This window comes from Pararge aegeria, chromosome 17 (genome assembly GCF_905163445.1).
Source record: "Pararge aegeria chromosome 17, ilParAegt1.1, whole genome shotgun sequence".
In the NCBI taxonomy this organism is placed as follows: domain Eukaryota; kingdom Metazoa; phylum Arthropoda; class Insecta; order Lepidoptera; family Nymphalidae; genus Pararge; species Pararge aegeria.
The window spans coordinates 6,302,293-6,320,610 of NC_053196.1; the positions used below are offsets into that span (position 1 = coordinate 6,302,293).

The 18,318-nt window shown below is 34.3% G+C and overlaps 1 protein-coding gene across 1 annotated transcript in view; it reads left to right on the top strand.

Annotated features, from left to right (window-relative positions):
* LOC120631161 overlaps nt 1-18,318 on the top strand; it is a 147,478-nt gene that overhangs the window by 95,463 nt on the left and 33,697 nt on the right. The window contains exons 3-5 of the mRNA XM_039900619.1: nt 7,055-7,171; nt 9,688-9,818; nt 18,189-18,278. Coding sequence (XP_039756553.1) covers nt 7,157-7,171; nt 9,688-9,818; nt 18,189-18,278 — 236 coding nt within the window. The 5' untranslated portion in view covers nt 7,055-7,156. The remainder of the gene's footprint in view (nt 1-7,054; nt 7,172-9,687; nt 9,819-18,188; nt 18,279-18,318) is intronic.

An 18,318-nucleotide genomic window follows, 5' to 3' on the forward strand; every position in this document is an offset into this window, starting at 1 on the left:
CTACAAAGACGTGCCGCTAAGCGATTTCGTGTTACGGTGCGATGTCGCGTAGAAACCGATTAGGGGTATGACTACCATACTCCCAAACAGGTTAGCCCACTACCATCTTAGACTGCATAATCACGTACCACCAGGTGAGATTGCGGGCAAGAGCTAACTTGTAGAGAAATAAAATAATTAAAAAACGTGTTCAAAATTAATGCTTACAAAGAGACCTGTGTTAGAGCTACTTTTAGAAACGTCAATTGAGTTTAGAGCTTTTTGTGCATCAGAATTGGCATTATTTTATCCTACCAACTTAAATAGTTACAAGAAGTAAAAGAATATATTACTTTGACTCAACGACGATGGTTATCACTGTTAACAGGCATGAACATATATTTATCTCATCATCAGCATTAACTGATCCGTGCATACGTCCACGTCCCGGCAATGTATTATTATTTATTTATCTACTCAAACTCATATTTAAGTATTTATGGTATATTAAGATATGTATTAGTATATTTCTTTTTTTATATTTATCAATAGTATTTTTTATTTTTTTTATTTGTGTAGTCTGGTTTATGTATTAGTATGTAGATATTTGTATGTATGTACTAAATAGTGTACCCCACCTATTTGTTTTCTTTTTAGTTTTCCTAATCCTAAGGTTGCCTGGCAGAGATCGCTACTTAGCGATAAGGCCGCCTTTTGTATCCTGCTTCATTCTTCATGTGTTTGTTCTTTTTTTGTCTTGTTTCTTTGTTTGAGTGGTGTACAAATAAAGAGTATAAATAAATAAATAAATGTCCCGTGCCCAGCACGTTATGTATATCTAACGTGATGGCCATGCAGGACGTACGTGGAAATGACATTGTCACCGGGCGTGCAAAATTTATAGAAACATGCCAAGGAACTCTACTCTTGTAGCGGCGACCGACGGCACGACAAATATTTGTAAGATCTGGCTGATTAATCCAAAAAAAGCATACGAATTTGTTATGCAAAGAGGCAATAGCGCCAACGTCTTGGCCACCTAACACATAGGTCACTATTTCAATGGGAATTATTTCTGACTAGGCATCCCGACTCCGCATCGGTGCAATGTAGATACTAACGCGCAGTGCAGTAGTTAATACGAATACAATACTGTGGTAAATTAATTATTCTATCTTGTAAGGTTTAGCAAGCGATTGCAATGTAAGCTATCTACTACAACATACGAGTACATGTTTACTACTTCTAAACCTTTCTCTTGAATCGCTCTATCTACCGCTCAAAACTGCATAAAAATATGGTTTGTAGTTTAAAAGACCTTAGCGTACGGACAGCGGGAGAAATTTTGTTTTATACTATTATGTAATTTTATTTTTAGTGGTTGTTTTTCAATGCTGCACTTAAATCACTCAGCAATCACCTCGATGCTGCATCGCTTTTGGGTGACTTGTACCGTTTGATCGTGCTCTCAAAATCGCACGTTCGCGTTGTAGCGATTCTATTAATGCGGCTTGGTTAGGTAAGAGTGGATTTCCGTAGATGCCAAATCCTTATTTGACTGTTGCAATTATTGACATCCGAATATTTGCGGAATGTAGCGTCCAGTCGCTGCGTCAAGCTTTTAAAAAGGAACTTAATTGCTACAGGCCCAGGTATTTGTGGGTCATACTCGTCAAAGTGCAGAATCGTCATCGAGCTTGCAACTTAATCGCCGACCGACAATGCTAATCTTGTGTACTGTGGGCCTAATTGTCCGCCTATAGAGTTTTTCGGTTAGAAAATTTGTGGTTAACAAACCCTTGCTCAGAGAGGACCTAAAACCGTCTCGCTTATTATCACTGACCTGTGCTAATAATCGTTAATGCCCACCAACCCACTTCGGAGCAGCGTTGAGGGTCTGAGTTTTAAAGCAGCCCATGAGAGGGGAGGCCAGCAGTTTGACGTCACAAGGAAATACTGAAACAGGAGTTTTATAGTAGTTTCTGTATATTTTTTCTATTGTTGCGTAGTGCTACCTACTGATAGTAAAATCAAATCTTCAAACTTAAGCTAAAAGGCTTCCTGATGCGCCATATTCTGTGGTTACCTAGATCAAATAAGACGTAAAATACTAACCAATCTCTCAACGAGAGCAGTAGGTACAATTTACAACTTGGGTACTCCAATATTCTCGATACGATTTTCAAATGAAGCATATTTTTAAAATAAATTTTATTACATTTCGTTTCATTCCGTTCTGCTTCATGCAATACCATTTCATTTCATATCATATTATATCGTTTTTTACATACGTTGCGAAAAACGTCCACGCGATTTTTATTCCCTCGATTTACGAGTACACGTACGGAATTTCACCTGACATGCACCGCGAATAAATTTCCTCGCGACTTTTGTCATTTCTCGGCATAGAAAATTACAACAAAATAATCGCGCGAATCTAATCTGCACCGCATCGGGTGAAATTTATATCTTAACCCAGATTGTTATATGATTGCAAGTGTGACAGAGCTGCTATAATAATAATCGCGAGGCAAACCGTTTGGCAAATAAATGTGTTGTAATAAAAAAATAATCCTTACTTAATATTATAAATATTAAAAAACTTGTTTTTTTGTTTATCCTTACACGCCCACACTAAGCAAACAATGACTTGATTTTTGGTATAAAGTTAGTAACGGAGGACGGAGAGTAATAAAGCCTACTTAACAGTAAAATAAACAGTTCCCACCGTAATAAACGTGGCAGCAGAACTCGGGCAATAGCTTTAAAAAAAAACTACTGTAAACGCTAGCCAGTAGCCACAGTACCTACTGTGTAAAAAACGCATTTTTTTGCAGTCCAGAGGATGTAATTTAAACTCCAATGCTAAAATCTTTTATAACACTTACACCTTTACATACTCAACTGAAAATTCCTGAAAATTATATAGCCTCCCAACGGTTTAGGTAGCTAAAGCACCCAACAACATTTTATAGTAATAGTAGCTTTAACATTAAAGCACATTAAAGTTTGTTACGGCTCCTAAGTAAATATTATTAGACAGTAAAAGCATAGTGATGTTCCCATTCCCTAGTGGACTGATAATTAGAGGGTCCTCACAAAGGAAAGGCTTAAGAAGCTTTACTGTCACTTTGTAACTAATGTACCAACTAGCACGTTCTAAGGAATTTTAGTCGAATTAATAAAGTCTTTGTTTATTTGACTACAAGTTAGCCCTTGACTGAAATCTCACCTTGCAAACTTGCTCATTAGGGAATAGGTATGGTAGTCACACCCCTAATCGGTTTCTACGCGACATCGCACCGGAACGCTTAGCGGCACGTCTCTGTCGGTAGGGTGGTAACCAGCCACGGCCAAAACCTCCCACAATACCAGACCTGATGACTTTTTATACGAAAACTGAGTTACGTAGTAAAATAACAAACGCACTTGCGCGTTTATAATATTAAGCTTGATTTATGATTTGGTATTTCGAAAATAAATACATGTAATTAACTCGTCCCTAGAAGGGCGTCTGAAAAAAAGCATCTCTTAAACCAGCAATATTTGCCTGGGGGTCATTTACTTGTTGTATTTGTCACTCGTTTCCAAGCCCTGAATTTCAGAGCGCACAAATTCCTGAAGATTAACGAGACAGCCTACTAATACAAGGCAGGAAGAGTGATTACCCCATTACAGGAGTCAGTCCACTCGTTTATTTATAAACAACAGCCGAGAAAAGATTTTACCATTAAAAGAATGGTAAGGAATAGAAGAAATATAAAAAGACAGTAGCTGCACCGAAAGAAAATATTTCAGTAAATTTTTATCTCCAACATTCTTCGAATAAGTATTAGTTAGTTATTAATAAGAAGTGAATAGGATGACCGGTTATTTAAATGATACATAAGTCATAACTAGCTGGTGCTGGTCACTCGTCTTTCGTCTTCGTCTTTTTAATCCCGCAGAAACTTTTTCTGGGATCAAAGGTTTTCATAAGATCAGTGCAGTGATAGGGCCAAACATAGACAATTAAAACAAGCAAACACACCTACCTACCTTTTGATACTATTAACTGCCTTCTATACTAAGACGCGTTTTTTTTTCGTCTATTTCTATAGCGTGGTAACACCACATTTAAATTGGTGAAGACTTAACTATAAGGTTAGATATTTAAAAAAAAAATTAAACTGACAGGCAAATTAGTGCGTTGAAACGAAAAAAAAACTTCTCAAAAGAAATTTATCATATTATTAAGTAGGTATTCTAGTTGTGATAGTGACATATAGGATTTCTTGGTGGCCTTATGTGTGGGAGGTTCTAATATCGATTAACCTGCAAAATAGCTGCAAAATTATAATTATAAATTACTTCACACTTAAGTTCAAAAATTCCGAAGATAGATGATACGATCGGTAGCAAAATCACAATTTAGTTAGTTAATACAAACATATAACAAAATAACAATATAGGTTACCTAAAACAACGAACTTTTCTCATTAAGTGGAATACATAAACTTTACTTATTTGGTGTAGCTACGCTGTAACTACTGTTTTGATATCTTTGGCGAGTAATGGCACTGTTAAGTTTAAGTTTATACTTCCCTTAAGAAAACATCTCGTAAAATACATAGAAGATGAAATGTATGCAACTTGGTAAGTTGCGAGAATGCGTTTTAAAAATAAAGCTGTTGTATTAATGGATGTTCGGGTCTTCGCAACATTGAGCACAGTCGTTAATTGGATTCAAAATAGCTTTATTTTTTTCTCTGTTTTTGCCATGCTAAGTATTGTATTTTGTGTAGTGTTCTTTAATTTACATTACGAGTTTATTTAAACCAATGGTGTTTTTTTTATATAACAACAATACCAAAGACGGAAATACAACGGGGTGTTGAAATTTTGTTTGGGAAAATTTGCTTCTATAAATTAATTTTAATTTGGAGTTATAACGACGTGTTTTTTTGCTGAATTTGTGAGCAACAGGCTAAAAATTAAAACAGTAAGAAAGTACTATTTTAAGATTGGTGTGTTGTCTGGTTTTTGAATGCATTTGACATGGATTGCATGTAAGATCTTTTTTGGCCCAAGAACTAAATAAAAAAAAAAACTTACATTAAATATTAATATGCAATATAAAAAAAAGTTACAAATTATAATTTCTGCGTCCAGGCAGCCCTACGTGGAGTTTAATATACAACTTGTAAATTGGAGAGTCGTATGGATTTAAAAGTGCTTTCAGAATGACGTTACTGCTTACCCACGTTCTTTTCATCAAGGATGCTATTCGTTTTCTTCTGATGACAAAAAAGTGATCAGTATAAGCCCTCGCGAACGTTTCTGATGCACTACAATAACGGGTATCGGGTATACGGCTAGTATTGTAATGGGTTTTTTTGTTGGATCTTTAAACTGGTAACAACCAATGTCGTCGTCATGAGAATAACAAAAATAAAAGAGAAAGACAGGAGATTGTAACCATCTAGAAATGACCATAACATGCTTAATTAAAATAATCTAACCTTTAAAGAAAAGGGATGATAAAAAAGTAAAACGGAACGGAACAGATTTAATTGAGTTACAAATTTAAAATGAATGTGTTTGTCTTACGAAACGACAAATTATAAATTAGTTATAAGTATACTAAGAACTAGCTTGTATCTTAATTTCATTGTGTAGTATTTCAAAATCTTTTCGCAATACTGAACGTATACATGTAGAAACATTGTCCCGATGCGCACTGTTTGTTTTTGTTTTAAGCTGGACAATTGGGTCATACTTAAATATTTATGTTTTAAATCGGATTTATTCGGTTACATTTATTAATTGCTTGGTATTATGAAAATTAAGCTTAATTTGCTATACTCCGCGAACAGCAGGAGAATCTGTATGGTGTAATTTATAATTACTTCAATCCGTATACTTTACCTTAAGACCCCAACGTCTGGACGTTGGGGTCTTAAGGTGCTGGAATGGCGACCCCGCACCGGTAAACGCAGCGTAGGTCGGCCCCTAACGAGGTGGACAGATGACATCAGGCGAGTAGCTGGGAGCCGTTGGAGGCAAGCAGCCCAGGACCGTGCATTGTGGAACTCCCTACAAAAGACCTATGTCCAGCAGTGGACGTCCATTGGTTGAGATGATGATGATGATGATGATGATGTATACTTTACAATGAATAATTGTTGCTTAACAATTATTGTAAAGTCAACATCTCCTGAGGATGCTCCGGTTTCGGAGCGAAACGTGCGTAGAGGGTACATTGCCGAGGATCTGTTTGTGTGGAGTATACGGATTAAAGTAATTATAAATTACACCATACAGATTCTCTAGCTTTTCGCGGAGTATAGCAAATTAAGCTTAATTTTCATAATATATTATGGATTTCCGCAAAGTAACGCCTGCTTCTATACAATAATTGCTTGGTATTTAATTGAATTTCCAATGCAAAATGAATGAGGAATTTAAACAGTGCGCATCGGGACAATGTTTCTACATGTATACGTTCAGTATTGCGATTCGATAGACAGAACATGAAAAAGCCATTTCATTCCAACCGTATCGAATTTTGATGCTTCAAATAGTCATGAGTTTACTGAAGTAAAAGGTTTTGTTCATTACATTTTCAATAATGTAAGAGTTACTGACGTAACCACATTAATGAATGGTTTATTTTTGTATGGTCCAATATGATTATTTACCTATATTGTTTATTTTTATGTGTTTCTACCGTGGAAAAAGGCAATTATTACATAAACAACAAAACTTGACTATGGATACTTTAAGTTTAATTCATCGTTTTAAATTCATTTATACATTTTTTTTATTTGTCTTTTATAAGTATATAACAAAATAACCACAGTATACAAAAAGAAAACGTGATTGACTATGAGCAGACAGGTAAGCTCAACCATGGATGGATTTTAGATTGCAAGTAACTTAAAATGAAATGTATTTTCAAAAATAGTTTTAAGCGGGTCTATAGGGGCGAAATAGAAGTTTGTAGTTTGTATTATAATTGAATTTAACCTGCACCAACCCGCGGACAAAAGCCAGTTAAGTTATAAATTATGAATGTGATTTTTTTTTGTACCAGGCGGACATAGCACATTCGGCGAAAGGCTACGAATCAGAGGATGAAAACGCGGGCAGAAAGCGGCAGAAGGCCAGTGACGACCGGCCAACCAGCAAGACCACGATGTACTCCAAACAGGTACGCTTCCTTTAAATCCTTTTCTGATGAATTCTACAGAAAAGGATTTAAACTAACTCTGTCATACATCTTTTTTTTTATTTTTTTATTTGTGTATATTCTGTTTATGTATTCGTATGTAGTTAATTAAATGTAGGTTTATAATAATTGTACACCACCTATTTGTTCTCGCTCTTGTTGTCCTAATCCTAAGGTTGCCTGACAGAGATCGCTTTTAAGCGATAAGTTTAAATAAATAGTAAAATAAAATATATCTATAAACTAAAATTAATTAGTAATTCTAAAAGTAAGGCTATTTTTTTTGTGTGAAACATAATAGCAAAGAATACCTTTTAATTTAGTATGGTTTAGAGAACTCTCTACAACAGAAAAAAAATCTTCATTACAAATCAAATACATAAAACATATTGACTTAAAAAGAAAGTAAAATTATATCTGCAAGGCAGTTCCATCGCCGACAGTCGCATATTCCCCAGAAAGCATTTAGTTGAAAAAGCATGTTCAGGAAAAACTAAGCTACAAAATACGACACAATATATTGTGTCTGTCGTAACGTATGGTACATGTTATAGAGGATTAAAAAAAATGTAACCTATTTCATACGTATTATGCTTGTCATACATTCACGTTAATTTATTATAGTTACTTGGATTAAATTTTTGATTCAGTGTATTTAATTTAAAACCCAATCTAAGGAACTGAATTTCAGACTATTTACATGCGGCTAATCTGAAAGAATCCTTTCAAATAAAAATAACGAAATGAAGTCGCTTTAAAATTGATAAAGTTTTCCAGAATTCCCTTTTTTTAGAATCAGTTTGATATAATTGTTGGAAAGTAGTAGTAGTACAGAAGTCTCAGATCTGAGTTCTCTCGTAATCCCCTATTTTATCGTCCCCACTTCTCGACACAGAGGTTTTTCTCTCGTCTGGGAAGGATTAAGAGCCTAGCCCCACCACGGTTCTCAAAATCAGGTTGGTGGGCTTTAGCGATTGTGATGACATTCAAAATTTGAAAAGGAAATCAATGTAGTTCTGTAGATTAATTATTATATACAAGAGTAAAAAGGCAGTGAAATTTTTTTTCGGTAGATACTTAAACAGAAAAGTTTGCTAAGGAAATCAATGTAGCTGTACATTTATGCTGCTTCATTATCCTTAATAACATTATAAATGCGAAAGAGTGTTTATTTGTTTGTCCTTAATTCACGCCCTAACTAAGCAGAGTCAAATAGATTAGTGAATTTCAGTGTCTAGGTGTTTATATATTATATATAATTAAGGTATTTATATATATATATATATATATATATATTATATATATAATATAAGTATTTATATCTATGTATATTATTCATAAAAATATTCATCAGGCACCAATGTAACACATGTAAAATATTTTCGTAACACATGCTACGCTTACTCTGGGCTAGATGACGATGTGTGTATTCTCGTAATATATTTATTTATTTATTATTTGAAATAAATGAAAAATAGTAAAAAACGCGAACGAAGAACGCGGGTAACAGCGTAATATAATATATTATAATTATTTAAATATGGCAGATGCTCCATTATCACGTGATATACGAGTATGATCAATGTGTAGTTCATTCAAATTTTTCGGCTTTTCCGCACTGTTTATTGGCGTCATCCATCAACCCTAGTCGCGGCGCCTTCCTAACATATATCCGTAGTAGCCTTGATTGAAGATGTTTGCGTGGGTTTATGAAACAGCAAATAATATTAATTGTGTAAAGCGTACCTGCGATTGCGGAATAATTCTTGTCTTGCTTACTAATGTTAAAAATAAAATCAATAGACATTAAGTAAAAGTACGTATAACGTAACTATATCGTTTTTTAAGTATATATCTTTTGTCAATTTTGTTTTCTAGACGTATCATAATGACCACGAAACTTAATAAGGCGTAAGGTCAAGAACATGTTTGTCCAGGAGATACCTAATACCCTTCAAATTTAGAAGGAATTCTGAAAGGCAACTCATATCAAATTTCAAATTCAAATTCAAATTCTTTATTTGGAAACAATATGGTAGGTACTAAGCACTTGTATATAAATGTTATCATTTCGTGTTTTACGCAAATTTTGTTGTTTACATTGAGGTAAATAACAAAACATTATATTAAGTATAATATTAGTATAGTTAATATATCTAGTCAAATATTTATATGCACTTAAAATTCCTTGACTGAATAAAATGACTTTTGTAAGAACCATTTCTTCAAAGCTGGTTTGAATCTTCTCAGTAGTAAAATCTGTATATTTTGTGCTTGCAGGTTGAAAATCTCAATGCACATCGCATAACAGCTTTTTAAATAGGCTCTATATCTCCGCAGTGCTTATTAGAAGTTTAAAAAAAAGCGTCAGTGTCCACTTGATATCAACAACGTAACGGTGCTGACTGGACTATATTTAAAATTATATTAATTATATTAAATTACCCCCCAACCCTTATCATTTTCAACCCCATCTCACTGTGCATGCGTTTTTGCAGGAGTTCCGAGAGCAATATTGCATCAACAACAAACAACTGGATCTGCTGGAACTGGAGAAGTCCAAGAAGGATCGATTCCTCGGGTGCCTGTCACAGTACCACATCGAGAGCCCGTGCTCAAGAAGCAACAGGTATATAAACAAATGAAAATAAAATATTTACAAACCAAAATAATAAATATGCTGCCTACATGGTCCCTTAAATTCCCTTAAGGGTGTTTACCCAAAACGCGGGGCCCTTTTGCCTATTTGAATGGCTAAACTTAGCCGGCGGCTAAATAAGCGTCAGATCTTGGATCATGAGACTCATAGACCAAGTTATGAAACACGGCATAACTCTATATAATGTTCCATATTCGACTTAGAGCAAATGCAAACACTGCAAAAATTTAGTCTTTACTATTAATCAAGTTGTTTGGCTTAGCGTGCAGCGTAGATAGCGTATTTTAGATGATCTGTGTGAAACAATAAAAAAACTTAATAGTGCTTGCAAATTAAGCTCTTAATGTTAACTAAGTATCATGCACTTACAAAATAGTGATAAGCTTCGGGTTTAATTCCCGGCAGGGCAGCTTGGTAAATATAACTTCAAAATTATCTTTGGGCTAGTGTGGTGGGAGGCTTTGGGCGTTGCTAGTTACTATCCTACCAACAAGAACGTGCCGGCAAGCGATTTTGCGCTCCGGTATGATGCCACATAGAAACCAATTGTGTTTAGTATAGCCGCCATAACCTGACTGTTTCCCTCGTTCTCATCTTGGACTTAATACCGTGTAAGATTTCACGCAAAGGCTTACTGCAGTGGAATAAAAAACACTTATAATCTTTTTGATATAGTCTTAATGTTAAAACAGTACTATTTTACTTACTCCATAATTAGGCAAATTAATTCTGCTGCAAATTGCTTTGAGTTTCAATGAACACCGTAAATCCATCCGATTGTATCCGAGACAAGATTAATTTGTTGAACAAGTATTAAACGACAGTCTACCTCTGATAAATTACTGCCCTAATGTTCTGCTATTTAACCAGGAGACTAACAGGCACAGATACTTTCCATAAATAAAGGTACTTGCATGACACAAAAGAATTTGCAGAATGCTAATTATAAACAGATATTGTTGCGAAGCAACAACAACACCAAAAAAACTCTAAAAGTGTACCTCGTCGTAAAATTGTCGTCGTCAAACTGAAAAGATCTGGTATTTTCCTGCATCAATATACGGTTCAGTTTTCGTATTCAAGAACGCAATAAAGTTTCATACGTGATAAAAAGTTCAATCATTTAGCTGCCTGGCAGTTTTTTCAGTTATCAATTTTGTCTCACGATCTCTCGCACTGGCCTTTTGATGCATAAAATATATAATCCCTTTGTCAACAAGTTGATGTTAGTAGTCTTAAGTAGCCAAAGTAAATATTTTTTGCATTATAATATGCTTATAATAAATGTGAAAGTGTGGATGTTTGTTACTCAATCACGCAAAATGGCTGAAAGGATTTAGATAAAATTTATCATGCATGTAGCCTTAGACATGGAAAAGAAAACAGGCTATCTTTTATCCCGAATCCTTAAGTTCCCTAGGAAAAATTGAAAATTGTTTACGAGCCAAACCGCGGGCAGACATTTGAAATTAGGTGCATGTCACCTATGCTATGCAAAAGGACATGTAGATCTCTAATAGTTTCCGTGGTGAAATAAAAAATTGTAAACATGATATTATGCTTATTAACTTTTTATATATAATATGTATGTGCTATCATAGTATTTTTTATAGCACTCACGTGTCCCTATATTTTGCTTTAGTTGTGTTTCATACGTTTAATACGAATGTTGTTCCAATACCAGCATAGCTTAGGTATCACTGATTCGTTAAAATTTAGCGAGCGGAAGCTGTGCCATGTATTTCTGGTACTATTAGTAGATCACAATTTCTTAACACACATCATGGCCTGAATAAATATGGACACTTTTTATTTTTAACAATCACAAGTTCTCTCGCATTCCGCATTCTAGCTAGCTTGCAACTGAGTAACATACAGCGCTAAAGCTGCATCTGAACGGAACATAGTAGATGACTCTATGAATATAAAACAATGTCAAAATCATATTATACCTTTCTTGCTATTCTTACTTATACAACGAGTGTAGGGTAAACCTCTGGATCAATAAAACTCCGTTGGTTGCATTTCCATTCAATCTTTTAATTCCTTTTCTTTTTCGTCACCACGACACACAACCGTTCTTGATGCCCGCGCTGACTCTAACCCCCTTTTCCCTTTTGTTTTTCAACTACCCACTTTTCATTTCCTTTTAAATTATAAAATAAACGAAGGTGGATTGCTTTTCTCACGCAAAATAAAACCTAACACGAGTTAATGAAATTCGAAATTTTACTCCAGAGGCTTTAAAGGTACATTATTAACTGTCTATGTGACTTATCTGTGGAACCGAAACGCTAAAAGTTTCAGAGTAAGCCACTGCAATAGTTTTTACTTAAAGAAATAAGATATAGCATCACATACAAAATTAAAATCATAGTTACTCCTGTTACTTTATTAGGTACGTGTCGCTTAGCGTTGGTATTATTTGTGTGTCTGTGTTTTATCTTCAATAGGGTTGTTATAAGTAAACAGTTAGATGGTTTTAAATTAGTTTGTTCGGGAAATAAATATTCTTCTTTTGATTTAATATTTGTATAGGGTGATTCTTTATAGAATACACTTATGCACCCTTCATTAGTATTTCGTAATTCGGTTACACGTTGTGTATTTTAAGATACATGTATGTAAGTATGTCACTTTTTTTACTCCGCCATAGCTTCCAATGGCTTAAAAATATTTGGATATAAATACATATTTGGATAATCGCTAGAATCCTTACAACACGCGAATGACTAGAAATCTAAAAAAAAAATATGGCTGGCTTTAAAATGCCATTATCAAATGTTATTGTGAAATTCTTTCAGAGCTCTGCAGATATATTTTTTTAATTTATTTAATAACATGCTTGTGAAAAACTCTTATAAATACATTAATTAATACTTTATTACTTTAAGTAACATCAATAGCTGAAAATAAGTGTAGCAATTCAAAAATTTTTTATTAATGTAGGCCTGTCACAGTTTAACATGAAATTCATACATATTTGTTTCCATTATTTTGAGGTGATTGTAACTACAATCGTTAAATTAAAATTATATTATGTACATGAGTTCAAAAAGATCTCTTGTCTTATAAAATGTTCACAATTAGCTTTGTTATCACCATCTCACAGTCAATTAAGCTTGGTTTTATTAGTTAAAGATGTATGAACTCGATTATTAAGTTAAATCCTACAATTAGCGTTTCTGTTTTGTTTAGTTTACTTTTGTTGCTTCAAATAAATCCTCGATAGGAACTACTTAATTAGCGTTTTCCAGCTTAGCGGAGTTAATGTTTTATTCGGATAGGAAGTCATTTGTTGCGAGTTAGCCAGTACTCTGATTAAATCGTGGCTATTGTTCAGTCTGCAAGCGATTGCTTAACTTATTTGTAAAAATCTTTAACAATAATTTTAAATCTTTTCCACCTTACTTAAATGGAATTTATTTCTCCTTTTCTCTTCTTATCATCAGACTTAAAAAAGGAGGAGGTTCTTAATTAGACTATTTGTTTTTTTTGTATAATTTTTACTAGATTATTCTTCCAATTATAAACCGATTTTGATGATTCTTTTTTTGCTTACGGTATACTTCAGATGTGGTCCAATTTCAATTTGTTGAAGATTTATCCTGGAAAAATCAAGGGAACTCTTCAAATATAGAAAAAAATCTATTCTCTTTTGTGGAAAATTACTAGAACTTTCCTTGTTAGGTACGATAACATTAATAATTTGCATTGGCACCGACTTAAAAATGTTATGTCTTGCTTTTTAGTTGTTTAATTAACCGTCCGTTTTTTTTGACCAAATATTTGTTTTGTTGCACACGTTTTACTGTAGTAATAATTGATGGGTCAACCAGATGGCCCACCTCATTGTAAGTGAAAAACTATTGCCTTTAAACAGATCAACAATTGTCATGGAACGACCTTCAAACTGACATACTGTGTTCATCCAACGGAGGCTTAGGGGTCTGGACCGAAGCACAGCAATGGTCCTTGGCGACAAAAATAAGCATTACAGTAGTAGTTCCCTGGACGAGCTCTGCCACAAAAAGCTCCACTTATACTTACTCACCTGTACACCTGTACTTAGTTGATATTCTAAGGACATGGCTTTGTTCAAAACGATCTACTTAGAAGTAGCGTTTGACATGGCTTTGTTCAAAACGATCTACTTAGAAGTAGATCGTTTTGAACAAAGCCATGTTACACAGTCTACATATTCTGAGTCGGTACAACATGTCGTCTTCAAACTTGCAGATAGACTTTTTTTTTTTTTTGCCATTTTTCCTTACCACCGAACGCTCGGCTGACGTCAATCCTCCTTGAGGATGTTTTTGTTGGTTTATTATCACTGAAAGTGGTATATATTGTCCTCATTTGTGAATACTTCGCTAGCGCCATGTAAGATCATTGTAGTGTCATCTAGTTAGGTAATGAATATACAGCCACAAGTGGGATACGAAAAAGAGGTTGTGAAAAAAGGATAAATAGAAGTTTGTTATCCTTGTAACATACTTTTCTTAGTACATCACGCGTTGAAAGGTCTCCATGGAGAACCAATATCTTAAGAGGGACGCCTCAGATAAAAGGTGTTGGAGAAACTTTATCACGTACGAAATTTTATTGGGCACTTGGATGGAAACTGAAACAGATCTTCAGGGTGAAATATTGTTTAGATCCTTTTTAGTAGGTATTGGAATTTTCTCGTTTATTTAAAGTTTATGTATTTCGCTTGGCCAGTGTTTGTACTCGTATCTACTTACGTATTCTCTTCGATAATATGTTTTTATAACTATATTATTGGAATTGGTCTGAAAGGTTTTCAAATATGAATTTTAATAAGTTTTGTTCTAAATAGAATTTTACATCTAAATTTAGAATAAAACCATTTTACTTTATTTTTATTTTAGATAAAATAGTTAGTGATGTTGCCCGAATGTGGAAATTGGCAATGTGCCCCACATTTCTTATAGAGCAAGTTAGGGCTTAATTAATTAAAATAATTAGAAAAAGTGAATTCAAATCTGTCAACTAAAAATGACAACTTAACGTCCCACTCATGGACATAGGCCACCTTTTACATAGAGTTTAACAGTTTTTTTTTATTTATTACACTACAAGCTAAAAGCTATCTCGACTGCAATCTCACCTGGTGGTAACTGATGATATAGTCTTATATGGTAGCGGTAAACCCATACCAATACCCATACCAATCGGTTTCTTCGCGACATCATACCTGAACGCTAAATCGCCTAGCGGCACCATAGCTCCCGTTTACACCATTGATTGCAATCTCAACTGATAGAAACCTATCAACGCGTGTTGTACTTTTAGAAAATTATGCTACAAGGTAAAAAAAACTTTTACGAATTTTGCTTATTCCACTATAAGTTACTGATATTGATATTGGGCTATTTCAGTAATATTAAACTCATGCCTTAGATTAATGGAGATGTAAAAAAGTTCAAAGTTTGTATTAAACGTAAGCTTATAAAAAGTATAGTATAAAGGACTACGTAATCGATAAAAAAGCTTGGGTTTCAATGATTGCTCTAACCAGGTTGCTCTTCTAATCATTTTAAATGACAATGTGAGATGGTGATAACAAAAAAAAACACTTGGGTAAGATTGTTGTGAGCTTCTTCTTAGAACAGGACGCGTTTGGAACCCTCGTAGCCTTAGTTTTTTATATTTACGAATATGGTTATCGCCATCATCTCACTACCGTGGAATACTCATGTAATGTATGCATTATAATTAGATATTTTTGACTTTGACTTTGACTTTAATCGTTTGGCACGTCATTGCCGGTAGCATGGTCTTTAGCCACGGCCGTAGCCTCCCACCGAACTAGACTACCCTCCCGGGATTGATCGGAGCCCCCCACTTATGAGAACACATCACTAACAACTGCACCAGGATATCTGGAGATTTATGGATAGGTATAATAAGTCTCGATTTAAAGATGAATCGTTTTTATACAAACACTTGATCTCACTCAAAGATATATAGGGCGTAAAGGGTTAAAGAGATAGAAAACGCTTTTCGGCCCGCATCCCTTTTGTATTTTGTCTTCTTTTGTATATCTATTAGCTACTTGTTTAATGCTTTGCTGAGTTAATGTTTTATTTTAATAGGATGCCATTTATTAGAGGCCACGAGGGCTATGTAAATGATGCTTAATGTTCAAGTAAGTGTGACTTTAAGTAAATTTTCAACTCATTTGGTAAAGTCCTTTGCAAGGAATTCAATTAAAAGATAAGCCTAGCAATTTATCGGTTGAGTTAGCGTTTTAGGGTTTCGTACCCGAAGGGCGCTAACGGGATCCTTTTACTAACCATTCACTGTCCCTCTGTCTATCCCTCCGTTTGTTTGCCAGCGAGCTGTATCCCAAGAACTGTTATGGGGAGAGTGTTCAAATATTTTTTTCATAATTCCGTATTACCTTTGCTGCTATAACCATAAGTTTAATTTGTTACTAATTTGTGTTATGTCAAACGAGTCGCTGGGAGCCGCTGTAAACAAGCTAGGTCCAGCAGTAAACTTTAATCGGTTGAAGTGTTGATGATGATGATGACTAATTTGAAAGCTCACTGGATACAGCAATAAGTTATTCATTGCTGACAGGTATACTACAGCTAATCGAACTGATATAATGCTAGTCGATCGATCAGTGAGCCATGCAATAATTGTTGACATTACTATTCCACATTACGATAATCTGGTGAAAGTTGAAAAGAAAAAAGTTTATTTATTTCCTTTTATTTTTATTTTATTTCAGTCGACCGTTATTGTTCCGATCGTCGTTTCAGTCAATGGTCTTCTCGCGAAAAGCTTCGACCAACATCTTAAGAAGCATTCGCTTGGTTGTTGGATCAAGGGTCGGATACAGAAGGCAGTAGTCCTTGAAACGGCGCGTATTGTGAGGAGGTTCCTCACTCTGGAGCCCTGACCGCCGGTTGCTTGGGCATTCAAAAGCCCCGCAAGCAGAGGGTGGATGTTTTTTTTATAAATTTCTAATAGTGTTTTTTATTTTATTTTTAAGCATTGTTAAGAATAAAAAAAAAAAATGAAAAAGATTAAATGATAGAAAATAAATATAATAATAAAAGTTATTTATATTAAAAATGACAGAATATAATTAATTTAGTTCAAAAAACCGACGTTGTTAATGTTTTGCATTATGCAGTCATAATCAGCGCTGCTCCATTTATTTATACCAGGGATTGCCCAACCACCTTTTTGATCTCCCTGCTCGGACTGTCAAATGGTTGGAGAATATCAATATTGACATATAAAATATATTATAATTTAAACCGCTTATTCTAAGTAAATGCCATACGAGTAAATAAATAAATATGCAGTATTTTATATTGTATTATGGTCCGGTTTATAACACAATAGTTAAAACGCAATACAGCAATCATCACTAATGTTAACCTGAAATAGTTATTCAAAAAAAATAATTGTCATTTTAAAAATGAGCTCAATAATATACGAGTAATTTAGTTCAACTCAACTATACTATCGACTCAAATCATTTTAGATAAAAAAATTACAATAAAACATTTTTCATTATTTGTTTGATTAAAATTTGTTCGATTGGTTTTTTTTCAATCCTTGGCAAGGCAAAAATTGCTTCTCGTATTTCCCCCTATAAGATAAATGACTTTGTTAATTTAATTAAAACGAAAAAAGCCCTAAACGTATTGTGTCTGGCCTCTAAGTAGATTTCTTCAATGAATGGGCTCTCGGAAGGGCTTAAGGTAACAAATTGAGCATTTTATTATTCTGTCCCCTCCTAATAGTATTAGGCTGGGAGGGAAGTAGATACTTGCAAAATATATTCAGCAATTTACTCCAAGGGGAGAGTTTATTTTAAGTTAGGGGTTTTATTATAAATAAAGAACCAACACAACTTTTTATTATTGATTTAACGTCATTTAACGTAAATCAATAATGGACGACTGATCTTTTTAACTTCAGAAGCTTTCTGCCCTTTTGATGACTTCATATAAATACTAGTTGTATTTTAATTTGTATGCCTATATTACACCCCCCTCCCCCTCTCCTCCCTTCTCCCTCTCCCTCTGATCCATAGCCTACTACTACATAAAAACCACGTTAAAAAATAAAAGAAATAATTATCACACGGGACTGCTATTCCTATATCCATTTTTCTGGAGTAAAAATTAGCCTAAGTATAGCTATTCCAAACTAAAATATATCATTATGCAACATTACATTCAGATTCGTTCAGTAGTTTTGGCGTGATTGAATAACAAGCATCTCCAACCAAACTTCCGCATTCATAATATCATTTTAGTATAGAAGTATACATGAAGAATTTGTTTTCAGAGCATCGTTTTTATCCGTGTGTGTCCGTCGTCGAGTGCCCTCAGATGAGAATCTCAACACCGACTATGCGCCCATACAGAGGTACCCTAGGTAAATATAATTGTCTATCCTCGTCGCCAAGAATGTCGGG